Source organism: Tympanuchus pallidicinctus, unplaced genomic scaffold, assembly GCF_026119805.1.
Source record: "Tympanuchus pallidicinctus isolate F22 unplaced genomic scaffold, pur_lepc_1.0 scaffold18, whole genome shotgun sequence".
Taxonomy (NCBI): Eukaryota; Metazoa; Chordata; class Aves; order Galliformes; family Phasianidae; genus Tympanuchus; species Tympanuchus pallidicinctus.
Window position 1 is genome coordinate 8,320,538 of NW_026294699.1, and position 25,015 is coordinate 8,345,552.

A 25,015-nucleotide genomic window follows, 5' to 3' on the forward strand; every position below is an offset into this window, starting at 1 on the left:
GTTTATCTTCAGAACACTGTATAGCCATGAACATTTTATACAAAATGTTATAAAAAATAATAAAAAAAAGCTTGTCCTGCTTTCAACAAGAGCACCAGTAGGTGCCAGCCATCAGCACTGGACTACTGCAGCACTCACGTGACTACACTGTTAGCAAAGCATCCACAATATGAAACGTAATCAAAAGCTCTGATCAAACAGATGGGGAGGCACAGAACTGATTTCCTCCTGCAATAAGGCCCAGGGCTGTTCTCTTTGGCATTTTTTTGCCAAAGAACATGTCCAGGGCTCAGCTCAACCAGCAGCTGGGGGGGGGGGGGGGGGGGGGGAGGGAGAAGAGCTTATGGAAAAGGTAAAAGGTCTTGGTCAAGAAGAATCCAGAAGCAACATGCTACTGCTTCCCTACCAAGGAACCAAGAGAGGCTGGACACTCCAAAGAACAATCTTTAATCAAGTTATGCAATATACAAAAGTTTAGTTTTCATGTAGAACAAATTCAGTACTAAAATGCAGATTGCTCAGTCTCAACCTGGGCATGTTAAATATCTTAGTTGTGCTGCAACAAAAGGAAACAAGTCCAGAGCATCATGCCACAGACATGTACAAAACTTACATGATAGTTCTGGGGAGAACCCCACACTTTATCTCATTAGAAGGCCCAGGAACCTCCAACAAGAGGGTTGGTTTTTGAGTCAGGCTTTTGGCTTTGAAAAGTTGAGAAAAAAAAAAAAAAGACTATATAGGTAATTTTTAAAAACACTTTGTATTGGGAGGAGCAAGAAACCCCTTTGTGCACCACTCACAGTGAACACAGCACCATCATCACAGCATCAGGGGCTCCCTGGGGGCAACTGGAACGTACCCAGCAGCAGAAGCCCAGCTGTGTGATGGCAGGTTACAGTACAAGGGATGCTAATAGACTTCCCCGTCCACAGCTGAGCCGGTTTGGCACAGATGTTGGTTCCATCAAGACCGAAGCCTAAACGGAGGATTTCACACGGGCTGAGCCAGATTTTGAACCGAGGAGCTTCTCCACCATGGTGCGAGCGTAGCGTAGTCGGCTGGCCAGCTCCTTGCAGCACCCGTGCTCCTCAATGAGGCTCAGCTTGTATGTGCGGAAGTCCCGTTTCTCATCTATGTATGTGACAGCGGCCATTAGAGGGCACAGGATGACTTTGGTGTGGTCCTGCGGGGAGGGAACACAAGGTCACCCTGAGCACATTGCTCCACGGTGAGATGGTCCTTCGGATGAACCGTCACAGCAAGGTCAACCCAACTGCAGGCCAGCGGCACGCTGACAAAGCACAGCACTGCTGCAGTAAGAAAGCGCTTACTCAGAGCGAATCAAAGGGAAACGTTCATGCTGCACCAACTGTGCAGTTTTACTCCTGCTAAAGGAAACAACCGCTTGAGCTAGGAGCGGCTGGATGGTTTAAATACCAGCAAGCAGAGCAAGGAGCCTTCTAGTGCTACGTTCACTGGGCAGAGCTTCAGCTCAGGCTATAACCGCCTGCAGGGATCACCAGCCTGCCATATAGCACTGAATGCAGCAAGTCAGCACAACAGCCTCACCTGAAAGAAGTTGATCTGCACAGTGCCGTTGCTGAGGTGCAGGATGATGGCACTGCGGGTCCGGAACCACGTGCAGAGGTAGGGTAAACGTGCCAGCTCATCTCCTTCCCGAGGTGTAATGTTGGCACCTGCCTTCAGCAAGTGCTCACTCATGTAATTCCTGAAGTATTTCAGTAGTGTTATCTGCAAATAGAACAGGCTGTGAACAGACAGGCTGAGGATGAGCCCTGGTATCTGGAGAGAGTAAGAGCTGACACCACAAATTCAGAGACTTCTTACATCTTTCAGAGCTTAAGGGGTCACCGCACAACCTGCTGCAAATTCTCAAGTACCACCAGAATTAACTTTGCTGTCCGAGTACAAGACTCACTTTGCTGAATGCTTCAGTGCATGCAAGCTTTATAAGAGCTTATTTCTGTGAAGCTGCTCAGAAATGAGCCTCAGTTAACAACTAGGAACAGTGAAAGCTGCCAGCATCTCTCTTTTGGGTTTTTTTACATTTTACCAGCCAATAGAAAGCCTGCTGAATGCAAGTAACCCCAAGTTATAGATGTTTTTCCCCAGTGTCTACCCTGATAGCAAAGGCCTGCAGAAGTCTCATCGGAAACAGCCACCCACCAACAAGGGCTCCTGTCCTCTGGACTGACCTTCTTGTTCAAGGCAGAAGGGCAGGATCTCACAGTGAAGTAGGACTCGGTGTTGTTTTGCTCAATGTACTGCAAGCTGTCCCCATCACTGTACATAATAAGACGAGTGGAGTCATTGAAGAGAACTCCAACACTGTTGTCACACAGCTGATAACCTAGTTCAAAATAAAGCCTGTTAGACTTCCACGTGTGGGACCCTTGGTTACATGAAATACAGAGCTGGAATATTTGTCACCCTGAAGGCCACCTCAGCAATTTTAAAGATGCTCCTTTTTACAGAGATCTAGATGGCACTTTTTCCTCCTCTGAATTTGCCAACCTCCCTTGTTGCATTATCTGCTGCATAAGCACCTTCAACTCCTACACTGAGTACACATGCTAAGCACTCTGGATCCACAGGATCATGCTGCATGCACCCTTAGTGTGGCCAGGGTGGATATTCAGTGGCCACTACTCTGTGTTTGCTTAGTGTTTGCTGATGTTACTGGTGATGCTCTTGGAAAATCTAGACTAGAAAATCACGATTAAAGAACTAAACCTACACTGAGCACAAATCAGATTCTACCAGCTGCTTCAGGAACTAGAAAAGGCTGAAGTACTGCCACCACATTATTTACCTAGACCATACTTATCCGAGTAGTCCACCCATTTGCTAACCCAGAAGATGGGAATACAGGCTGGGTCTTCAGCTTCTTCTGCAAAGAGAAAAGGAGTCTGTTAGAAGACATTTCAAGACATCCTATGCATGCACCACAGCAAGCAAGGCCAAGAGGAAGGTAAGTAGCTTCTGCGTTGCTTTTCTGCCTTCCAGGTTGAAGTGAGGTCAGTTGGTCCCTCAATTCAGCCAAGAGCATCAATGACAGAAGCAAGTTATCCAGAAAGGTCAGTGCCTGTGGGATTATCGCCAGACTCACCTTGTCTCACTGCTGTTCTCTCAGAGGGTTTGGCTGAGTTGACTGCAGTCAGCTGCTGTAACATGTCAGCTAAGTGACACTCAATGGCGTCTCCCACCTCCCGCAGCCCAGCTGCATCTTCCTTTTCAGGCAAGTTTTCTAATGCAGGGCTTTCTGGTCCTGGGCCAGGAAAGAGAAGATTGCAGAAACATGAGCTGCAAGTTTCTAAAAGCAGCAATTTACATTCTACCCTAGCTGTAAGAAACATGTTATGCATCTCACAGCTGAACTGCTTCCTGCTTTCGGGACAAAGAGCAAGGACAGCTCCCAGACATGAGATGTTCTAGTTTCCATGTGAACTGGGAGAGTAGGTGAGGCAGCACTATATTCCCCACGGAGGGTCTGTATGTTGCTAGATGCCAGGCAGGCTCTCATCCAGCGCTGCAATCCATAGCCCTCACTTCCAGACACCTGCCCTTACCTTTGTTGAGTGCCGTCAGTGGCTTTCGCCCGTTCAGTTCAAGTGTGCTGGGAGCGATTGAAAACCGAGGTGCAACAGTGAGACAGCTGGTGGGCAGGCGGCTGGGGATGTACCCTGATGTGAAGAACTCATCGTTCAGCAACTCGTTGATAGTTGGGCGTGTGGCAGGGTCAGATCTTAGCATCTTCTGAATGAGGTTAGCAGCTACGGGGTTGATGTGCTAGGAGGAGACAGGCAGAGTTGTGAGACGAGCAGAAGGACAAGCACACACTAGTGGCATCTGCTCTGTATAGTATAACAGATACAAGGTTCTGATCAGAGCATGGCTCTGGGTCAGGCAAGCAGGACACAAGCCTGGGAAACAGAACCTTACAGATAAGGAGAGCAGTCTCCTGACAGCATGCAAAGCTTAAAATCAACTGACTTTAGCAAGACCAAATCAACAGCGGTGAGATGAGATGGAGACTTGGCCCAAGACTTCATCTGTGGCTACAGTACATAGAATTGAACAGACATGCTCAGCTGCCCAGTTTTTGGCAGAGCTTTTTTTCCTGAATCAAAGGGAGTGCTGCTGACCCCTCAGGAAGAAGTTGGCCTTACAGGTTCACTCTGCCATCAATTGATACAGCCCTTTCCCAGCTGGCTACAATAATAGCTGCTTCACTATTATGTGAGAACCCACTAAGTGCCAGAAACAGGATGGTGCAAGAACAGCTGCAAGATGAATGGATCCACCCATGAGAAGTACAGTACCTTGGGAATAGTATACTCATTCTTCTTGATTCGGATGTATGTTTCTTTGAGACAAGATGTTTCAAAAGGCGGTTTCCCCACCAGCAGAGTATACCTGCATGTTTGTAGACATAGAAGTGTGTTAGGTGGGTTTTTGTTTGTTTGTTTGTTTTTTTTTGCATAAGACAGCAGAAAGACAAGACTTGAGTGCAGAAGAAATCTCATCCTAAGGGCAATCCCCTAGCAGAAGAAACAGAACACTTCGGCATTAGAAGCACAGTAGAGATAGTAACTGCAGTACTGTGTCTGGCTCCTACACCACTGAGAAGAGAGCTGAGATCCAATAACCTCTGGAGACAGCTTCAGTTAGGAAATGAGCATTTGGGGGGAAAAAAAGGCCCAAGGCAGCTATGCTATGTAGCAGATTGGACTGCAGACACACACGTACCCATGTGCTCAGAGCACCAGGGAGGTCAGGTGCCAGCTGGCAACAGGACTCAGCCATGGCAGTGTGCTTGATACAGCATGTCCAAAACTACAGCATACACCAAAACCTTACAGAGGCCAACAGGACGTGGGGCACAGAGACCTCACAGTCCTGCAGGAGACATTTTGACTCACATGATGCAGCCAATGGACCATATATCCACCTCAAAGCTGTGCCCCTTCTTGCCCAGCACCTCCGGGGCAATGTAGTTGGGGGTCCCACACAGGGTCTTCTTGCGCTCACCATCGTACTCCACTTTGGTAGCCAGGCCAAAGTCACCTTGGGGAGAGACAGAGAGATGGGAGCAACGACAGATCCCGGGCAGGACGGGACGGCCACAGGGGCACCGCACCGCGACACCTACCGATCTTCACCTCCATGTCGTCGCTGAGGAAGAGGTTGCCCAGCTTGAGGTCGCGATGGATGACGCGCTGGCTGTGCAGGTACTGGCAGCCCAGGATGGTCTGCCGCAGGTAGTAGCGCACCTCGGGCTCACTCAGCGCCTTCCGCCGCTTGTGCAGCTCCAGCAGCGACTGCGGGTAGAAAGGCACGTGGGCCGTTGGTCAGCCCGCTCCCGGCCGCGCCCGCACAGCCCCCCGCTCGCCGCCCCCCTGCCCTCACCCGGCGGCGGCACAGCTCCAGCACCACGTAGACGAAGTCGTTGTCCTCGAAGAAGCCCTGGAAGCCGACAACGTGGCGGTGCGCCAGGCTGCGGTGGATGGCGATCTCCATGGACATCTTCTCCTTTTGGTGCGGCTTAGCCAGCAGCGATTTGGGCACCACTTTGCCCGCGAACACCTCGCGACTCTCGGCCTCGGTCAGCTCGTAGCACCGCGCGAAGCCGCCCTTGCCCAGGAAGCGGCCCCGCACGTAACTGCGCCGCGTCCGCGGGTCCACCAGCACCTTCGGTACCTCCTTGCCTGCCGCCGCCGCCGCCGCCACCGCGCCGCCAGCTCGGGCCGGCTCCACCGCCGCCACCGGCCGGGCTTTGCCAGCCGCCGCGCTCATCGTGCTGCCGCCGGACCGGGGAGCGTTATCGAAGCCGCGGATAAGCGGGGCCGGAACCGGAGCCGTGCGGGACGCGCTGTACCGACAGCGCTCGCCCGATTCAAACGCGGCCCCCGAGCGTTACGCGCCCGCGACGGCTGCCCATTGGTCGAGAGGATTTAAAATCCACGCCGCCCGCCGCGGGGCACCATGGGAGCAACGCCGCCCGCCGCGCTTAAAGAGACAGAAGCCTGAGGGGCGGGCAGAGAGCGCCGCCATGCGGCCGGGAGGGACGCCTCGCACTGCGGCGGTTTATTGGCGCGCACCGAGACCGCTCCCGTAACGCCTGCGGGCAGCGAGCAGATCCCCCTCCCTGGGAGAACTGACAGGCACTGACAGGCCTCCGGGGAGACACGATAGCGGCCTTTGAGAGCCTGAAGGAGGGCTATAAGAAAGGAGGGGACAGACTCTGCAGCAGGCTCTGTGTGATGGGACAAGGGGAAGCGGTTTCAAACTGAAACGGGAGATTTATATTGGACGTGAGGAAGGAGCTGTTTGCAGTGAGGGCGGTGAGGAACGGCGCAAGGTGCCCGGAGGTGGCGGTGCCCCATCCCTGCACACAGCTGTGGTCCGGCTGGCCGGGGCTCTGAGCACCGGTGGAGCTGTGGGTGCCCCTGCACTGTGTGGGGAGCGGAACCAGGGCTGGAGCTGCTGTTGGAATCACCCGATGGGGTTTTGCCCATCTCCCCCTCCCCGTGGGCAGTGAGCAGCTTTTCACGCTGCCACACTTCAGTACTGCACAGAGGGATTCACCTTAGCTTGTACTCGATGTGCTTTTCCTTCGAAAGCAGCAGCGCCACAGTTTGTTTTCACACACACTGTTGTGACGCTTCCACGTGACAACATTTTGCTTATAGAATATATTTCCACACTGATCCAAGAATTTGACACTTTGCCGATTTTTATTGTGTAGAATCCCATCCACTTTGTTGGTATACTCTTCAGTTTCTCCCTCTGTGCCACCAAGATGACATGTTGCCAGGTGGGGGTGATTGTACCCAGCCTCCTTGATTATTTTTTCCCCTTGCCAGCCATCGGGTGGAACACAACTTAGTAAAGAGAATGTCAGCAACCAACCGCATGCACTCAGGCCTGGAGAGTTTACTTCTGTAGCCTAACATCATCTAGTGAGAAAAGTAACTTTACATTCCTGTCCCCTAATCTGATCATGCTACTTGCTGGAGCAGAATAGAATGCCAAAGGAAAACAACCATGAATAATGCAAGAACCATCTGGGGCAGCTCTAGCCATGAGCATGCCTTCTCCTTCCAGGCATGCATGGTCCCACCCTGCTGAAAGTCAAATGACAGTTCTGTTGTAGCTTCCCTTTCCCAATAAAGAAAGCTGTTTCTTTTAGGAGAGAGTTGATGGCCCTGACCAGTATATTCTGTGCTTTGCAATTTGCTGGAACCTCCGATACTGCAGTTGTGTCAATGGCTACAGGCTAGCTGGGTGCATCGTGGGAGAGTGCTGGCAGAGGTGTGGAGGTGAGCCCAGGTCAGTGATGCTTCAGAGGACAGGATAAAGTAACCAGATGTAAGGAAAGCTAACAGTGTTGAGCATTTGAGATCTTCAGTGGTGACTTTTTAAACCCTGGCAGAGGCCACCTTAATAGAGACAATAAAAGAGGTTTTAATTAAAGCAGAAGGGTTGGGTCAGCCTGCTGGAAGGAAGAATATGTTGAGAAACACATAATGCTTTGTGTAGTTACACATCCCTCAGTACGCTGCAGTCGCACTGCTCAAGTGGTTATGGAAATGTGTCTTTTCCAGTTGCAGTCTCATTTCCACTCCCAAGCTTGCATTCCTTAATTTGGCAGCCACCTCCTCCTACCCCGCCCCCCACCCCACGCCAGCAGCCCAGCTTCCCTGCTGCCCTCTGTGGTCGTTGACCAAGCAATCCCGGTGAAGTGTACTATGTGGTGTTGAAACCTTGAAGGGACACCATGGCAACAAAGCACACACAGCCCTCCCTGACCAAGCGCAGCGCTGCTTCCCACATCTCCAGAGATGGCTGACATTAAGCTAACAGGGCAAAACAATATTTGTGAGTGGCACTACAAACACAGAGTATCTGACTTGCAGGAGATCTCATAGAAATGCCAACACCTGTCTGGTCTGGTGACCAAGGAGGCCTCAGATAGTCCCTCAACAAGCAGCTTTTGCAAGGGCAACAAAGGTTTTGGACAGGAGGAAGTGAACATTTTTGGAAGTTGAAGTAAATTAGAAAACTGCCTGAAGTACAGATGCAGCACAAGGAACACTTACAACCTGGAATTTTTTCCACTCGGGTAGAAAAAGTGGCAAGACTGGGACTTTCACAGGGACATCAGCCTCAACTCACACAAGCAGGCTTCAGCTCTTGCTTTTTTGCAAAAAGAGTCATACCATCTGGGATGGCCTGATTTCCAAATGCTTGAAGCAGTGCTGCTGGAACAGCAGTGCTAAGTTTCAGAGCTGAAGAGAGGACTGTACAGTCACCTAGGAGGCATTAGGATTCTCACTTTGGCATCAAGAATAGAAGCAAAGGCATTCATTCTGTGGCACAGCCATTACAAACTAGCTACACTGCAACCATTTGCTAGTTAAAGTCACCAGCTCAGATGCAGAAAGCAGATTCACACCATGCTGAATGCACTGACGTGATACGCCTGCAAGTCACAGAACAAGAGGCTGTGGCTCGTATGCACAGGCATGACAGGAACCTCATTCTGGTCTCAAGTTTGATTTAAAAAGTCACAAGATTAAGTTACTTGAACAACTAAAAAGGCTTTAATTTATGCACAGTAAAAATACAAACAAACCAGACAGTGGTTTTACATTTGATTAACAGCAGTTTTCTACACGTTAGTACTTGTGTTGCTGTTTGCTATGCAAAGTATAGCAGCATTTTGCACGATATACAACAGCTGAAGGCTCCAGGGCTGCTGACCTCTCAGCTGCATACCTACCACAAATCAATATACATTCTGCCCTCCCCACACTGCTACACTACAACATGCAGGAGTCCCAGTTTAAAAAGCTACAGAGGGCCAATGTTAAGCTTTAATAAAACACAACCAGAACAGGCAGATTCATTTTTGGCCAGCTGTCTACTACTGTGTCAGGTACATGCAAGTGTGAGCTGTCTCTGACTTGCACACAGCTGTTCCCAGTAAGAATCCTGCTGCATTACTTGTCCAAAATGAAGGATTCACTCTTTTCAAGAAGTCTGAATCTCCATCTGAAGTTTTGTAATGAAGAAAAAAAAAAAAAAAGCACCAAAATGTATTGTGCAAATATATACAATGAGCAACAAATGGGGAGAATTGCAGCATTTTCCTGCCACTTTCAATTTCTGCTTTTAGATTCCCACTCTTTCTGCCGCACTGAGCTCTGAGAGCGGCATGGTACTTTCCTTTCCAAAATCCTTTGGCTCCCTATAGTCTGCAGTGTTCAGGAAAAAGAACATACACCATCCGTGAGAGTCCTAACCCTGTAGGATGGGCACGGAAAGAAATAAAGAAATAAAATCTGAGAAGTGTCCTGTCAGGCTGTTGTGGTTTAATCTCAACACAGCCATTTGCTGACTCCCCACAAGAGGTATGAGGGAGAGAACTAGAAAGGGAAAAGTAAGAAAACTCACTGGCTGAGATAAAGCTGTGCACATAAGCAATGCAAAAAAATAAATGTATTCACTACTTCCCATTGGCTGGTGGATATTTAACCATTTCTAAGAAAGCAAGGCTCCATCACCTGTAAACTTAGGAAGACCGATGCCATAAGTCTGAATGTTCCCTCTCCCCCATCCTTCTTTCCCTCTAGCTTTTGTTCTTGAGCAGGGCTGCATCATATTGCATGGAACATCTCTTTGGTCAGCTATCCTGTGTCCCCTCCCGGCTTCTTGTGTTCGCACAGCCTCCTCACTGGCAGGCAGCATGGAAAGCAGAAGGCCTTGACTCAATGTAAGCACTGCTCAGCAAATACTAAAACATCAGTGTATTATCAACGTAGCCCTACGTGAACTACCACTAACAAAATGAACTTTGTCACAGCCAAAACCAGGACACAGGCAAGGCATATAAAGGCAGCCTCAATCTCAGGATGATAAAAGATATCCTGGCCCTACAGGACAGAATCACGGCCCACAGCGAGAAAAGGAATCTCAACAAACAGGTTTACATATCAGCAAATATTTTTATGAAGGAAAGAGTTGCCTCTAATGAACCATGGTAAATACTGCCCACAGTAAGCACGTCAGCCACACAGCACTTATTTTCTAGGATGGAGGCTGCTCTGAGCAAACGTGAACCCCCTTGACTTTGGGGCAGGAACAGAACAGAGACGAAAGACAGGCTTTGGCTGCAGAGTACGTTGTCAACTCTGCCTTGTTCCCAACTGCAATGAGGAGATGTTGCCTTAGGGAATGGAATCAGCTTTCCTAGCTCCAGAACATTTAATGGCACAATTCAGACAACATGGGATGAATTACATTCAGATGAACATGCAAAGGTTAAACAACAAGACACAGCAGCTTGCACAGGGGACTGCTTGGCCCGACCATTAGTGTTCAGGTATGCTCACAGAAGTGTTCAGGAACAGCAGAGGGCCATGCCCTGGAATTTTTGAACAATATTCTTCTCTCTGCTCCCAGAATACTTCTATGTGCCTTTACTGCTCTGAAACATGGTAAATAGGCTACTAGACCTGAGTTAGTGGCAAGAACTTCTGGTAGTAGCTCTTTGTAACATCGATCATGAGTTCCTGGGTACATTCTGGGAGCTCACCAGAAAAGAGTCCTAGAAGAAGAACATGAGTTTGACCATCAGTGTTCTTGCAGAAGAACACTATGCAAGTACAAGTAAAATTAGAGGGAGCATACCTGGGCAGCCTGAAAAGACTGTGAAAGGTGGAACTACTGTTTCAGGAGGGAGTACTGTGTTGTCTAAGATTTTGCAGCAGTCTTTCAAAACACATCTACGACCCTAAAAAAAAAGATTAGGTAGAATTCATACTTAAAATACAATTTTGCATATTCCTGATAAATTTGATAAGCTTCAGCAAGCTTAACTCTTCAAAACATGCACAGCGGATCATGGAAATAAAACTCTACCCAAATTGAATGCTCTTCCCAGCAGCATTTGAGAGCTGATATACTTTTTTTTTTTTTTTATCTTGAGGAAAAAAATCTGTTTGCTTTTGACTAATACACGTGCAGCTGCATATTAACTTACAACAGTGTGCAAACTAGAACTCAAGTCATGCAGTAACATAGCAAGGGCTTCTCCAATTCAGCAGCGTGGCCTTGACTATTTTGCAATATTTGCACAGAATCGCAGTTGCACTTGTACTTTATGAGATGGCCACCATCCCTGGACAGGCTCATTAGCCAAAGGGACAGCAGAGGAGCATGCCCTTGACTCTTTGAACAGTATCAACTGAACAGTCATCAGTTCTACCCACTGTCCTCAGAATAGCAAGACCAAAAGTATCCCTTTCTGTGGAGATGGAACAGAAAGGCACAGGTACAGGAAGTACACTTGTTTCTGATGGTTGGCACAGATACCTTTCCACTACTCTTACAAAGTCTTAAGAGTCTTGAACCTTTCAAGAGGCTCAAGAAAAGACTGGGAAAAAGTACTCACAATGACACAGTTCTTGCCTATGTGGACATAGGAGCCAATCTGGGCTGCATTGACAACACAGTCCTCTTCTATGAAGACATGATCACCAATGTGGAGAGGAAAGAAAGCAACCCTGCAACAGGAGAGTGTTTTATTCAGATGGTACAACATATAAACTAATTGACAATGTTATTAGACCCCCAAATCACATTGCAAAGTCCCTTGTTTCCATCTGGAATACCAGATGTAGTCTTGACACTATGGAAGACTGAACAGTAACTACTCTTTTCTCAGGTATTTCTAAAGGATGGTCAAGATAAGCAACAGGAAGACTTGCAAATAAACAAAGATCAAGTGAAACACGTTCATCACCTGCCTATTGTAATATTTCAGTCTTTCCATATTATGGTATGAAGGAAACACTAACTCTCAAGATAAAACTGAACATTTGAGGAAGAGCTTTAAAGGGACATTTATGCAAATTACTGACAAAGCAACACAGCCCTCTGAACGTGCAAACCTTAGGTAAATTAATATATATTGTACACATATAGATTTCAACCTCAGCTTCCCTAAAGAAAGAATACCTCTTACCCTTTGCTAAACTTCTTGAAGGGTGGTCTGATAACACTGCGGCTTTTCACCACGCAATGCCGCCCCACTCTTACATTTGCCAGGTCACCACGGATGATGCAGTCATTCATAACTATTGTCTGGACAAGAAAGGGAAGAGAAATAAGTGAGCTGAAACCTGCTAGTGTTCGCAGTTATTATATAAACTCACAGTTTATACAGTCAGGGAGACTGTGCGAGGAAATGCACACAATGCTCCAGAGTGGCAGTGTGGTGCTCAAAGCAGACACACAAAGCAAGGTGAGGCACAGGCAGAGCCACGGACAAAAGCACTGCCGTCTGCAGCACCGGGGGCAGACAAGAAGCGGCGCCGTGCTGTGACAGACGCAGCCTTCCCCCGTCCCACTGCTTACCTTGCCGTTGAGAACGATGTTTTGGCTGCCGCAGAGAACGGATTGCCTGCTCACCTTGTTGCCCGACGCCTGTGGGGAGAAGGGACAATTGCCGAGCGGAGCCGAGCCCAGAGCCCAACCCCTCCACCCGGACCCCAGGCCCCGCCCCGCACCGTCTCGATGTACTCGGACTTGTTGTACAGCATCTCGCTCAGCTCCATGGCCGCAACACTTCCGCAAAGCCGCCCTGCACTTCCGGTACGTCACCTCCTGCCGCCAGCCGGCGCTTCCGCTGTGAGAGCGGCCAATGGCGGCGCGGTTGCCATGGGCACGGCAGGCGGCAGCCATGGCGGAGGCGGCGAGCGGCGCGGTGCTGAGCGGGGCCGAGAAAGAGAAGGTCTGGCCGGGCCGTGTCGGGGCTGACGGGCCGGAGCCGAGGCCGGGGTTGCGGTCCCAGCTCGGTTCGTTGTGTTTTGCAGCTGCGGGAGAAGCTAGCGTTGCTGAGGAGGGAGTACAGCGAGACCGTCAGCCGGCTGCGGGTGAGCGGGGCGGGCCGGGCCGCGGGGCTGGGAGGAGGTGCGCAGGGCCGAGCCGAGCCCCTCCACCGTGTTGTATCCCCAGCGGTCGCGGCGAGCCGAGCGGGCCAAGAGCCACGGCGGGAAGGCGGCCGCGGAAGGAGCCCGGCGGCCCGGGACTGAGGAGGCCCCGCGGAGCCCCGCAGGTAGGACCGCGCGCGGCCGCGCGGAGTTCCCTGCCCGCTACCCGGCACTCGGCACCCATCGTTAAATTGCAATCTGCAGCAGCAACCATCTGCTTCTCCCCTCACTGGGTGCTCTCTGATCCTTGCTGCTCGATCACAGCCTTTCGCTCTTGCCAAAGTTGATTTTATTGTGTGATGTTTTTTCTCAGATGCAGCTTTAATGGGTGTGCTTTACACACACGAGATTTCTTCCCACAGGCTGTAGTGATAACATATCTCCTGATGCTGGCAGACGTGAAATGTGTCACCTACAGACTGAAACCTGCTCAGGCCCTAACACAAAGGCGAAAACATCTGCCCCATTGAAATATAGTCCTGAGTTCTTCAGTAATGAAGTTAGCTTGCAGGACGGTTCACTGGCAAAAAGTACACAGGTTAGCCAGGAAAATGCTTCTTGTGGACTTTCTATGACTGCAACTGAGGAGAAAAAAAATCAAACTTCCAGAAGTATGATGAAGCTGAGGAAGAGGACAAAGATTCTGGTGTCAGAAGGTAAAGAATCGGCGCATGATGTGCATCTCATCAGTGCTGATATAATGGTGAAAAACCACCCTGCCAGCGTGGAGGAACTTAGGTCACCAGTCTTTAGGCGAAGCAGTTTCTCAGAGGACAGTGCTCAAATGGAGTCCAGACCAGTGCTCACGGGGGTGCAGGAAAGCAGTTTAACTCCTCCAGGTGCAGAGTCTGGAGTTTCACAGGATGTGCCTGGAGATGGTATTCCTCTGGGAGTGTCTGAGCTGTTCCCGTGTGCTCTGGGGTACAGCAATGATGTCTGGCAGCCTGAGTCCCCAGGTGCCACAGTCACATCTGATAACCGGGAAGCTGCACAGCCATGTTCAGAGAGTGGTGAATCTGTTTCACTTGATGGCAGTGGTAAAAAAGAATATTTTGGGACAGTAAAAGAAATGGACACTGAGAGCATGTGTGAAGATCAGGGAGAATTACGCATGCTTTTGGATTTAATGTCAGAAAATGAAGTATTGCCCACTGATACAAGTAACAGTATGATTAATGAGAGCAAAGTCCATGGAGAAAATCAAAATGACACTGGTAGTTTAAATGCCTTTCCTTCAGAGCTCCCTCTGGATAATGCTGAAAAATTGGTGGAGAATCAGCAGCTTGAAATTCACTCAAGACTTTCTCATCAAGAGAAGGTTACAACTCCTGAAAGTGCCCTGAACTCTTGCACAGTGGTTGAAGGGCTTCCCTTTCCAGTTGAATACTATGTCAGGACGACTCGACGCATGTCTAACTGCCAGAGGAAAGTGGACCTTGATGCTGTAATTCTCAGTCATCTGGGCAGGAGCAAGAAAGGTCAGAGAAGTAAATGCAAGCAGAAAGATACAAGCTTAGGTCAGCCCTCCCAAGAAACTGTTGAAAATCATTTGGGGTCAGCAGCTGTGCCGTTCCTTTGTGCAGAAAGTGATCCTGTGAATTCTAGTCCTCAGAAACATCCTCTTGCATCCAGTGGTAGCAGCACTTCACCTGGATCGATTTCTCAGAACAGCGTCAGCAGCACGAAGCGAGATCAGAGACAATCACAGAGGAAACAAAAGGGAAAAAGAAAGTCTATCTGCAGGCCCCTTGCAAATGAAACATCACAGGAACTTAGAGAAAGCTTGGATCTCGTAATGCCAAGGGAAAGCAGTAGTCTGCTATCAAATGAGTATCAGAGTGAAAAGGAGAACTGTGAGGCTAATCTTGAAAAATCATCTTTGGATGGGAGACAGTTTTCTGTTGTTGCAGCTCTTGGGTCTGAATTGACAGGTATGATACAGCCAGCGAGTGCTGATCCTCCTGGTGGAAGCCAAGTACTTGGCAAATGCTGTGAGTCTCATTCAGAACAAGTCCAGAATCCACTGCAGAAAAGCGACTCTCTGAACCCAAGGGATGAAACTTTTACCAGCCACACAAGTGATCTGGAATGCACCTTAAGTGTGTGTCAGTCTGACAAACATCCAGTGAAACATGTTAAGAATCAGCAAACGCACAGAGCCTGCAGGGCTGAGCAGCTCCTCACAGCCCCTCTGCGCCGCTCCCTTCGTTCCTCTGCAAGGCACAGGAACAGTCACATCTCAACAGGTATTTCATCAAACACATGCTTTAAACTTGAGCCAAAGACCAAGGCAAGGAAAGGAAGTGTGGTCATGCACTGCTGTTCAAACCCTGCTATATTTCTATTCAGGAAAATCTAATAGGGTTGGTTTTCTTTTCTTGACAAGTTGTTTTTTTTTCCTTCTTAATTTAGATCATGATGGTGCCCAAATTCCTTGTGCAATTCCAGAAATTTCTGCCTCAGTACAGTGACAGAGAAGGAACAGTTGTGCATGGACGAGGAGCAGGGCTGGGAACTTCTTCAGCTGCCTTGTCTGCTCAGGTCAACGTTGTGCACACTGTGCCTGATTTTCCAGTAAATGGATATAAATCTCTGTTTCTCCAACTGAATCTGCATATTAATGACTTTTTTTGTGTGGGGGAAAACAAAAATCCAAACGTGAAATAGAAAGATGAGAATTACTGTCTCCAAGTCCAGAAATCTGTAGGAAAATGAAAATGTTTGGAGAAAAACAAAACAACCTGGTCAGGCACTCAATCAATTTTGGTTGTCTTTGGCAGTGATATTTTAGCTGGAGCATTGATGCAGAGCGACTGTGGAGTGTAGCATCTTCCTAGAAGGTTCCACTTCCATCTGTTCAGATGGACTTTAATGTTTTTTTAAATAGAGTGACAATCTTGATAAGAGATTGTGGTTGCTGGTTAATTTATGATATGACATTCTCTCTTGAATTCCAGGTGAGAACAAAAGAAGACCTGGCCATCAAGTGGATTCAGAGGGTCCTACTTCTCTTGGCCTTGCTGCTGAAGACCCTGATATGTCCAGCTCTCTCTTTTCCTTCCGCAGTTTGCAGTGGCTGGCCCCCAAGCTGGATATCAAAGACTTTCATCTACCTGATGAAGAATTTGGACAACTGAAACTTGGGAAATATGAATCTTCCCCTAGGAATGACTTGGAGGTTTTTGTTCCTAGTGTGTTTGGAGATGGTGTGGCTTCAGAGGATGCACAAACTCCAGAAATAAATGCTGAAGGAAAAGAGCTTAAAACTAACCTGCTTTCACCATTCAAAAATGGGTTGTCTGAGTTACCTCACTTGGAAAGCCCAGCTGCCAAGGTGGGAGTTTCTACACATGAATTGCTATTTACTCCCATGGGGACTCTATTAACTGCTGCTCCTGCTCAGCATGAGTCTGAGATTTCCTCATCTGTTTTCCCTGTCTTGGGTGCAACCCCAGCTGTTTTACCATCAGTATGCAGCGAGGTCTTCCCCAATACATGTTCTCTACCTCCTTTGCAAGTGAGCCTGCATTCGTCCAAAGAAGCACCTGCACAGGTCAGGGACAATAGGGAATGCAAAGGCTCTGCCATTCCACTGCACTTGGACAGCTGTGGTAGGAAGGAGGAGGGGCAAGGTACAACATGTCATTTAGAATTCAAAAGATGTCCTAATAATAGGTCTGATGGGACTGTGGACTTGGAGGAGCATCAGCAATCACAAAGCAAACATGAGGGATCCAGCAGAGCTTCTCCTGAACAGGTAACATGCCAAGTGTCCTATGCCAGTATTCTTGTGGGTGAGTCCTCATCCAAAGTCTCACCTGACCTATAAGGAGAGACTTCCTTGGATGCCACCCCTACGTGCTGTCTGTAAGCTGACTTTGTAAATGTTTGGTTTTCATCTGTTGCTGAAAATCTTCTCCATGAAGAGCAAGCTCTTTAAAATCCTTCTTAAAACTACTGATGTGGGCTTCAGAGCCCGTGTTTGAAATAATAAAAGAACAAAAGGTTTCTGGCACCCTTATAATGTTGTTCTACCTTAAGGAAAATTTTCAGCTAGCATCATCTTTTACATCTTACCTGTGAGATGGTTGCTGAGAAAATGGTTTGTCTTTGAAGGGTGGGAATGCTGCTGAGAGGTGCAAAGTGGTGTGAAGGAGTGGGTTAGCCCATTGTCACCTGAGAACTACCTGGGCTCTTATGTTTTTCAGAGGCATGCAAGGGCAGAAAGAGATGCTTCTATTGCAGCTGCTATCTCCAGTGCATACAAAGCGAATTCACAGTTCTGCCTCATTCTTGCAGGTGCTGAGTCTAATTTTGAAGCTAAATTATTCTGATTCTTTACTTGTTTGTGCAGAAAAAAACTGAAGCAGAACAGTTGACTCCAGTGCTGCTTGATGGCTTGAGAGAAGAGAACTTGCAGTTTGTTTCAAAGCTAAAGGTAGGATAACATCAGACAATTGTCTAACAGCTCTTTAATAAAAGTTTAACAAAAAATGCAATAAAATGCAAGGTGACAAGTTGGAGGAAAAAAAAAGAAACCAACAAAAAGCACATTGCCTAATTCAATCAGTTCTGTCTTATGTACAAAGCATGCTAAATAATTCCTAAAAAAATCATTTTGACTGAGAAAGAATTTCAGAGTTTGTTTCTGACTAATATGATACATCCAGCTCTGCTCCAGCTCTGGGCTCAGTGGGGTCCTTGTTGGTTTAAATGACAAGTGATTAGATGAGCTGACTGCTCCCTGCTCAGGGCACAATCCAGGTTTGTTTTCTGTGGTGCCTCACTGGCACTTTACTTGAATATTAACATCTTGAATATTCAATTTTAGGCTCAAGTTGTCATTGTGCTCAGTCTCAATAAGTGTTTTTCTCGATCTGAGCCTCCATGCTATCGTAGGCATCAGAAGAAAACCAGCACTGTTTTGTTTTGGACAGGATTCTTCAGGTTCTTGTGCTGTGGATGTGAGCAGCGTGTGGTGGGAAGCAGCTGGCTGCAGAGAGCTGTGTGTGGTGACTGCCTGTGAGAGTTCAGTTTCCCTGTGGAAACCTCAGGCATTTGATTGCTGGGAGAAGGTCTATACTTGGCAACTTGGAGAGGTATGGGCACAGTCTTTATTTCTAGAACTCAAACAGCTTTCTTGTATCACTGTGTTAATTCCAAAGAAACAAGGAGCTTGAAGTCTTGGGTGCAAGATTTGTTCTTTGGATGGTGTTTTTCACTGCATCAGGCAACAGAATGACATCCACTGGTGATGAGGAAGGGCAGTGTTCTGTATGGTTCCATGCTGTCTGCTGGAACTTGACCTCATGTACTGAATGAATGGTGGCTGCTCTGTGCTCTTCCTTGTAGATCCCTGGAGACACCTTTTGTGTCATGTCAGTAGGGATTGCTTACTTAGATGAGCAGCAAAGAAATCAGCTGTTCAACTAAGTGTGTTTCTTCAGAGGGGTCTGAAAATTAGTTCTGCCCCATGTAGTTTTGCTTGAAACACTCTAGAAAATGGGAATGTAGTCAAAGGAAGAGAGACATTGTGGTAACATGGAATTCTTGCTGTGCTGTCCTAGATTCCTGTAATACAGATCATTCCTCTGCCAGACACCTGTAACCTTGTGTGTATAGCATTGGGAAATTTGGAGATTGGAGAAATAAGGTACTGCATTTATTTCTTCCTGACGTTTTGCTCCCCAAATAGTTGCAGCTTTACTCTCCTCTTGTGTAGTAGCTGAAATTGACTCTTACTACTGTGTCACTATTTCTGTCGCTTTTATTGTTGGAAAATATAGAAGGAATTTCTAAAAATCAATTATAAAGATTTGCTTATTCACCCTGGTGGGGATAGGCTGTTTAAATGTATTTCTTTAATATGCTGAGGTGTATTTGAATTATGCTTCCTTCTGTTGTTAAGCATAATTTTCTCCTAATTTAGGCTCTTGCTTTATTCTTCTGAGAATGACTCATTCAAGCAATCACTAGTGAAAAGTGGGAATATAAAAGCTGTTCTTGGGCTAAAGGATGGAAGGCTGGTCAGCAGCAGCAGAGCCATGCAAGAGCAGCAAGTGGAAATCGTATCACTTTCGGAGTCAGGAAGGTGAGTCTCTTAGTTTTGGGGTGGTCTTGGTATGGCAGGTACAAAAGTAAGGGATGTAGAAAAGCGTGGGGTTTCTCTTCTTTTTGGAAGTGTGCTGAGCACAGAACACAATTACTGTTCTGACTGCCTTTTCTCACTTGTTTGCATCTGCTATTCAGGTGCAAGGACAGACAGACTTTGATGCCTCCCGAAGAAACTGTTCTGGCTTTTGCTGAAGTGGAAGGAGTGAGAGACGCCTTGGTTGGCACCACAGCAGTAAACAGTGTTGCAGTTTGGTCAGTGTTTGCTTTGCAATTAAATGGCTTTGGGTGTAAGTGGTGGCTCTGACATCTGCAGACATCATGAAGGTGTGTTGGCTGGCTGCTGATTTGCTTGTGAGATAATAATTATCAAAGGGCCTGGTCTGGCCCTTTAAATTCTGTGCAGCTAGGGAGGTAGTGAATGAACTGTGCTGCTGTAATTCCATTTGTGTCATATTCAGTACATCTCTTCCAGTGGCCTCTTGTCATGTTTCAGTTTGCTTCCTATGAAATCAAAACTGTCTTGTGTAGTGGTACAATTGTGATTGGGAAACCAGAACGAGGATGGAAATGCAGTCAGAATTTGTCTTTTCACCAACGCAGGAATTTGAAAACAGGCCAGCTCCTGAAGAAGATGCACATTGGCTATTCCTACCCAGCCTCAATCTGCCATCGAGCATATTCTGACTCTGTACGTATGTCAGTATGGCACTCAGCTTATGCATGGATTGCACTGTGGTGGGAACTTGAAGGAGTGGATTGAAACATCATCTCTATTTAGAATCACTGAAGATATTTCAGAAGAAAACAGGTTAACTAGAACAAATAAGCCACACTGTCTTCTTCAAATTATTGGCCCTCTGTATTATGCTGATAAGTAAGTGGTGCATCAAAGTGCATTCCAAAGCTTCGGCCAGGTAAGCTGCTAAGTGGGGAGCAGTAGTACTGTTGCCCAATGCCAGTGCCTCGTTAGTCTCTTTCATTGTGCAGGCAGGTGCTAGCATGATGAGGCACATTGCCATCATCAGACAACCTATTTGAGTGGCTATTATTTACATAATATCCCTGAGGATATAAACTTCAAAGCCAGGCTTCACACACGTGATTCTTTGCCACTTGCTTCCACCTGTGTTGTGATCTGGCTGGATTTTATGGTTGTCAAAGATTTGATTGCTCTTAGTAAGCATGTATTATTTTGGGACAAGAATGTCTTGTCTAATAACAGTGGTTTGAGTCAGACTCTTTGGAGACTTCTTGTGAATATCTATCCCATCATATTTCATACTTATCTGTGGCTGTTCTGAGAGCTGCTGTGCTGGTTTACAAGGAACTTTTGTTAAATTAATAATTTCCTAAGGATTAAACCAAGGCCCAGAAATTTTACTTTCAGTGTCCCCTGGTCCTACAGCAAGTTTAGCTTTTTCAAGCAGAAAAGTAAGCATATAAGTCCATGGTGTCACTGAGCATTACATCAGCCCTTATCAGTCAGCAGCTGCTTTGCTTTCTAACTAATTTGATAAGAAAACCACTTGTATTTTATTCAGTAAAAACAATGCATCACTGTCCGTGGGGCTTTGATGATAGAGAATGAAGCAATTAATTATTGGAAAATTCCTCGGAATTTTTTCCTCTCTTACTGTTATTTTTAGTGATGTATTTTTCCTCTGTGTATCAGGGCCTCCTGTTTGTTGTTTTAAGTCATCCCCATGCCAAAGAGAGCGAGTCCTGTGGAAACCCCGCGTTCCGTGTGATCGCCTTCAACCCGAAAACAGCCAGAAGCACCGGGGTGATGTTTTCCTCCCTCCCACCTGGACACACTGGAAGGTGAGTACCTTGGGGATGCTGCCTGCTCGTCTTCGTGGCACCTTTGAGGTGGTTTTGGAGGAGACTCAGTTAACGAGCTGAGCAGCAGTGCTGGCAGTGAGCCGTTCACCATCTTTCCGATGATAAGAGGGCTGCCATCCATCACTTCCACTCGCGCTGTGCATTTGTTATAATGCTGCGAGGGTGTTGGCTTTTTCCTGCCTGCTTCCTGCACGAATCTGGGAGTTAACCTCTGAGCTCCCTGCGTCACGGCTCAGCAGGAGGGCTCTGCTCGCCAGAGCCACGCTGTACACTTCTTTTCCCTTCCCCCCCCCCTCCAGTCAAAGTGATTATGGAAATGCTGTAGCTGGATTCATCAGACCAACCCCTTAGTCAAAAACCTCCTGAGAAAATACGTGCAAATGAGACTGGTGTCAGCCTTTGTGATGTTAAGTACCGCTTTGCCTGGTTTATTTATGTTAAGCAGCTGTTTGCAGTCTGATGACCTTTTCCTTCCTGTGTCTTGCATTTTGAAGGCTAATCTATTTAAGACTCAGTGTTGCAACGCACTTACATCCCTCTCGTTTCCTGTTAGCGGGTTGAGATCCTGGCTAACAGAACAACTTTCAATTTCTGAGGACAGGGAAGTATTGCATGAGCCTCTTCCAGATGCACTAAAGATGCAATATTTAACATAACCTGGTTCTCTACATCGGCTTAAATGTGCTTGCAGATTTTTTAGGTGTGTTAGAGCTAGTGTAGATCTTCTAGGAGCATAACAGCTCTGCAGTGAAGGCTGTGCCGGTGTTTTCCCAGCCGAGTTGCAGCCCGGTGATGCAAGGTGTCTCCCGCAGGTACTTGGAAGGGGAGGTGAAGGACGCTTCGGCTGCAGCTGTGCTGACCTCGGGGACCATCGCGGTGTGGGATCTGCTGCTGGGCCGCTGCACCGCGCTGCTGCCGCCAGGCTCGGACAGCCGCTGGACTCTGGTGCGCTGGAGCGCGGCGGAAGCAGGGCTGCTGGCGGGGCGGGCGGACGGCAGCGTCTGCGTGTACCGCTACGCGCGGCACGGGGCGGCCTGACCGCGCCTCGCTCGGGGCCGCGCGCGGCGTTTGTTGCTGTCATTAAAGTGCTTCGGTTCGGTGACGCTCCGTCCGTCTGCGCCGTACCGGGATCGGGAGCCGCGCGGCCTCCCGCCGCCAGAGGGCGCCGTTTCCCCACCGCCCGCCGTCACTCTCGCGCCGAGCACGCGCGCTTCCGGGCGCGGCGCGGGGGCTGCTGGGATCAGGTCACCATGGCGGCCCGTGTCCTCTCGGCCTGCGTCCGCCGCCTGCTGCCCCGTGCCGGCGCCGCCGTTCTCCCCGTCCCCCACGCGGCGCTCGGCACGCTCCGCCCCGGCCGCCCGCGGGCCCCGCAGCCCGCCTTTATCCCCACGGCGCCGCGGGCGGGTCTTGTGCCGTGCCGCCGCTACTCGGAGCTGCCGCCGCTGACGCTGGCCGACATCAAGGAGCGCGTCCTGTACGTCCTGAAGCTGTACGACAAGATCGACCCCGAGAAGGCGAGCGGGGGCCGGGCCGGGCCGGGGAGGGCGGGGCCGGGGCCGGGAGCGGGAGCTGACCGCCTGTGTGCACCCCCAGCTGACGGCCGAGGCGCATTTCATGAAGGACCTGGGGCTGGACAGCCTGGACCAAGTGGAGATCATCATGGCCATGGAGGACGAGTTCGGTAATGGCGCGGGCGTTGCTGTGCGTCCGCGTGGACCGGGCAGAGAGGAGCTCCGTGTTCTGGGTTGTGTTTCAGGGCAGACCCGCTGTTGAGAGCCCCGCACTCCCCATCCCAGGCTGCAGCTCTGTTTGTTCTATGAGCATTCGGCAGCAAACTGAACCCGAGGGGTTTTGGCTCTTGCTTGCCTGCAGTTACCCAGAACATCCCTCTTCTGTGTTGGGGGAGCCCTGATTGAGCACCGATGGCTTCAGCAGTGCTCAGGGACACTGGCTGGCACTGCAGCCCTTGCCTTGTCTCCTATCCAGACTCACTGTCATGTAAGGTGTAGGCACAGCCTGAAACTCGCTGTAGTAACAAGATGCTGACTCTGACTGCAGTGGAGAAGCAGCCCTTGTGTGTTTATTTTTGGCTGTGCTGCAGACGTCTGAGCCAGCAGTAATTGCTTCCTTCAGCCTTGCTCCTGTTTCCATTGTTTTGGGCTGAATCTATGTGCTTTCTTTCAGGCTTTGAAATTCCTGATGGAGATGCAGAAAAATTAATGTGTCCACAAGAGATTGTAGATTACATTGCAGATAAGAAGGATGTTTATGAATAAAAGCAGTTCTCCAAAGCAGAGTAAGTATAAATGTGCCTCTGCAGGGGTCTCTATGCCACACCAAGAGCTGCAGGAATCCACAGTTGTGTTAGCAGATGGTGAACTGACTTGGAGTCCATCCTTCAGAGCTCTTCAGCTGCTCGCAGTGTGCTGAGCAGCGCTCCCTAGTGGTGGGTGACAGCAAAGCTCTGAGCTGCAGCTAGCGGCTGCTTTCTCATCAGCCACAGCCTGGGACAGCGGCAGGAAAGGAAACGATGAGGAAAGGGTTATTCCAGCGGCAGCCTGAGAGGCACTTGGGGGCCGCAGGGGAAGTGAGCGATGGCCTCAGGGCTGTGTGCATCAGGAGCACGTGGAAGCAGATTCCTGTTTGTTGCTCTTGTGCATGCTACTCACTTCCCCCCTGCCTCGATCTTCCCTGAGATTGAGGTGTAAAGGGTCAGTGAAGGAGCTGTGCCTGTTTGCTGCTCTTTCTGAGCCAAAAATGGATGGGGGAAAAAAAAAAAGTGACAGTCTTGCAAGACTTGTGCAACTTCCTCTGGTGTTCTTCAGCACTTGTCATGTGTATAATCAATGAATATAAAGATGCTATTATTACAAAATAAACAAGAGAGTTTGGCAAAGCAGATTACGATAACAAAAAGAGAATAGACAGAATGCTTACCCCTTATCCTGGGCTCACTACAGAACTCCAGCAGAGCAGATCTCCAGAAGAGATCCTTGCCCACTGGCAGAGCTCTTAAATAGGTCTAGGAGAGGTGCAGCCTGGCTCCACCCCTCACGGCAGCACGAGTGAATTGCCTTCACCTGTGCTCCTCTGGCTCAGTGCTCAATCAGGTGGTCAATCAGAGGTTCAGGCCGTGGCTCAGCAGTTCCCATAACAATGTCTCTGCCAGACCAGCCTCTTTTGTTCCTTAATGTGGTAGCTTCCAGCTGATGAATTACTAAATGCATGGATGTTTTTTTTGAACAGGAGATGTCTACCACTAGGATGGCCCTGATGTCAGTGGGCATAAGCGCACATGCTGCATTGTTGCTGCTTTCATCAGAAAGTTGTACTTGGACGTTGTATTTAAAGCTGTCTGAATATGTTGTCCTTTAAAACGAGGAAAAAAGGAATAAATATATAAGACCATGATGGTGTTGATGCCTTTTGTTTCACAGTTGCAGCCCACTGGGGCTGGTTTTTAGGGTAAGGGACACTGCTGGGGCTCATTGCACTGTGAGCTGGCAGCATCAGCTGCACCTCCTGGAGAGCTCCTTGTGTGGCAGACTGAAAGAGCATCGTATACCTGAGTGGGAGCTCCAGTACAGCCTCTGCTGCTGAGTTGAGTCCTGTGATCTCACTGCTGGTACTGCTACTCTTTCCACTAAAATGCTTCTTTTCTGCCTTTACTATTTATTTCACAAATGCTGGCAAAAATGAGTCTCATTTTTTGCTTCTGTTTTTTGAATGGAAATTAAAGGAGGGGATGACATGCCTGCTGCTGAAATGCAAAACCACATTGGGGTGTCAGTAAGTGTGGCTCATCCCAGCACGGGAGGTTTGCTTTCAGACTCTCTTGAGACAGGGAGGGAAAAAAAAAAAAAAGTTATTTCTGGACACTGCACAGTTTTTCTTCTCAGCCAAGAAACACTTTTGTGTGTCAAAGAGGCACTGCTGGGCTGTGAGCCAAGAAGTGTGAGTTGATAACGTGCCTTCCTCTGGCAATCCGGGTGATGGGATGGTGGAAAATAAGCCCCAGCTGCTCCACATGGAGCCTT

General features: G+C 48.6%; 4 protein-coding genes across 5 annotated transcripts; 2 read left to right on the forward strand and 2 right to left on the reverse strand.

Moving 5' to 3' along the window:
- Positions 1–426: 426 nt before the first annotated feature.
- PLK1 (polo like kinase 1) lies at positions 427–5,956 on the reverse strand. Its single transcript, XM_052679763.1, has 10 exons — positions 5,434–5,956; positions 5,177–5,345; positions 4,947–5,091; positions 4,347–4,440; positions 3,594–3,813; positions 3,134–3,292; positions 2,837–2,914; positions 2,220–2,374; positions 1,573–1,755; positions 427–1,186 (listed from the first exon to the last, which is right to left on the reverse strand). Exons 1-10 carry the CDS (start codon positions 5,818–5,820, stop codon positions 980–982), a joined length of 1,797 nt encoding a protein of 598 aa, XP_052535723.1. The 5' UTR covers positions 5,821–5,956; the 3' UTR covers positions 427–979.
- Positions 5,957–6,742: 786 nt separating this feature from the next.
- On the reverse strand, positions 6,743–12,700 carry DCTN5 (dynactin subunit 5). The gene is made up of 7 exons (XM_052679852.1): positions 12,600–12,700; positions 12,448–12,516; positions 12,056–12,174; positions 11,483–11,594; positions 10,720–10,822; positions 10,545–10,636; positions 6,743–7,466 (listed from the first exon to the last, which is right to left on the reverse strand). The coding sequence occupies exons 1-7, from the start codon at positions 12,645–12,647 to the stop codon at positions 7,446–7,448; spliced, it is 564 nt and encodes a 187-aa protein (XP_052535812.1). The 5' UTR covers positions 12,648–12,700; the 3' UTR covers positions 6,743–7,445.
- A 24-nt stretch (positions 12,701–12,724) lies between these two features.
- PALB2 (partner and localizer of BRCA2) lies at positions 12,725–22,135 on the forward strand. 2 transcript variants are annotated; one of them, XM_052679853.1, is made up of 13 exons: positions 12,725–12,823; positions 12,906–12,965; positions 13,048–13,147; positions 13,385–15,268; positions 15,980–16,779; positions 17,377–17,460; positions 17,960–18,121; positions 18,590–18,675; positions 18,952–19,113; positions 19,272–19,388; positions 19,737–19,824; positions 20,809–20,957; positions 21,791–22,135. In XM_052679853.1, the coding sequence occupies exons 1-13, from the start codon at positions 12,734–12,736 to the stop codon at positions 22,014–22,016; spliced, it is 4,008 nt and encodes a 1,335-aa protein (XP_052535813.1). In that variant the 5' UTR covers positions 12,725–12,733; the 3' UTR covers positions 22,017–22,135. The 2 variants fall into 2 exon arrangements, with proteins under 2 accessions (XP_052535813.1, XP_052535814.1); XM_052679854.1 differs by lacking the exons at positions 19,737–19,824; positions 20,809–20,957; positions 21,791–22,135 and adding an exon at positions 19,630–19,730.
- A 78-nt stretch (positions 22,136–22,213) lies between these two features.
- On the forward strand, positions 22,214–24,386 carry NDUFAB1 (NADH:ubiquinone oxidoreductase subunit AB1). The gene is made up of 4 exons (XM_052679855.1): positions 22,214–22,492; positions 22,572–22,659; positions 23,163–23,274; positions 24,225–24,386. The coding sequence occupies exons 1-3, from the start codon at positions 22,229–22,231 to the stop codon at positions 23,252–23,254; spliced, it is 444 nt and encodes a 147-aa protein (XP_052535815.1). The 5' UTR covers positions 22,214–22,228; the 3' UTR covers positions 23,255–23,274; positions 24,225–24,386.
- Positions 24,387–25,015: the final 629 nt, after the last annotated feature.

Coding starts and splice junctions, on each gene's coding strand:
- DCTN5 (XM_052679852.1), bottom strand. CDS start 12,647: ATGGAGCTGAGCGAGATGCTGTACAACAAGTCCGAGTACATCGAGACG. Junction 12,517..12,599: donor AGTCCGAGTACATCGAGACG/GTGCGGGGCGGG, acceptor TTCTCCCCACAG/GCGTCGGGCAACAAGGTGAG. Junction 10,637..10,719: donor AGTCTTTTCAGGCTGCCCAG/GTATGCTCCCTC, acceptor TTCTTCTTCTAG/GACTCTTTTCTGGTGAGCTC.
- NDUFAB1 (XM_052679855.1), top strand. CDS start 22,229: ATGGCGGCCCGTGTCCTCTCGGCCTGCGTCCGCCGCCTGCTGCCCCGT. Junction 22,493..22,571: donor ACAAGATCGACCCCGAGAAG/GCGAGCGGGGGC, acceptor GTGCACCCCCAG/CTGACGGCCGAGGCGCATTT. Junction 22,660..23,162: donor GGCCATGGAGGACGAGTTCG/GTAATGGCGCGG, acceptor GCTTTCTTTCAG/GCTTTGAAATTCCTGATGGA.
- PALB2 (XM_052679853.1), top strand. CDS start 12,734: ATGGCGGCGCGGTTGCCATGGGCACGGCAGGCGGCAGCCATGGCGGAG. Junction 12,824..12,905: donor GCGGGGCCGAGAAAGAGAAG/GTCTGGCCGGGC, acceptor TGTGTTTTGCAG/CTGCGGGAGAAGCTAGCGTT. Junction 15,269..15,979: donor GAACAGTCACATCTCAACAG/GTATTTCATCAA, acceptor CTTGAATTCCAG/GTGAGAACAAAAGAAGACCT.
- PLK1 (XM_052679763.1), bottom strand. CDS start 5,820: ATGAGCGCGGCGGCTGGCAAAGCCCGGCCGGTGGCGGCGGTGGAGCCG. Junction 4,441..4,946: donor TGGTCCATTGGCTGCATCAT/GTGAGTCAAAAT, acceptor ACAAACATGCAG/GTATACTCTGCTGGTGGGGA. Junction 1,756..2,219: donor CTTCTGCCTTGAACAAGAAG/GTCAGTCCAGAG, acceptor TTCTATTTGCAG/ATAACACTACTGAAATACTT.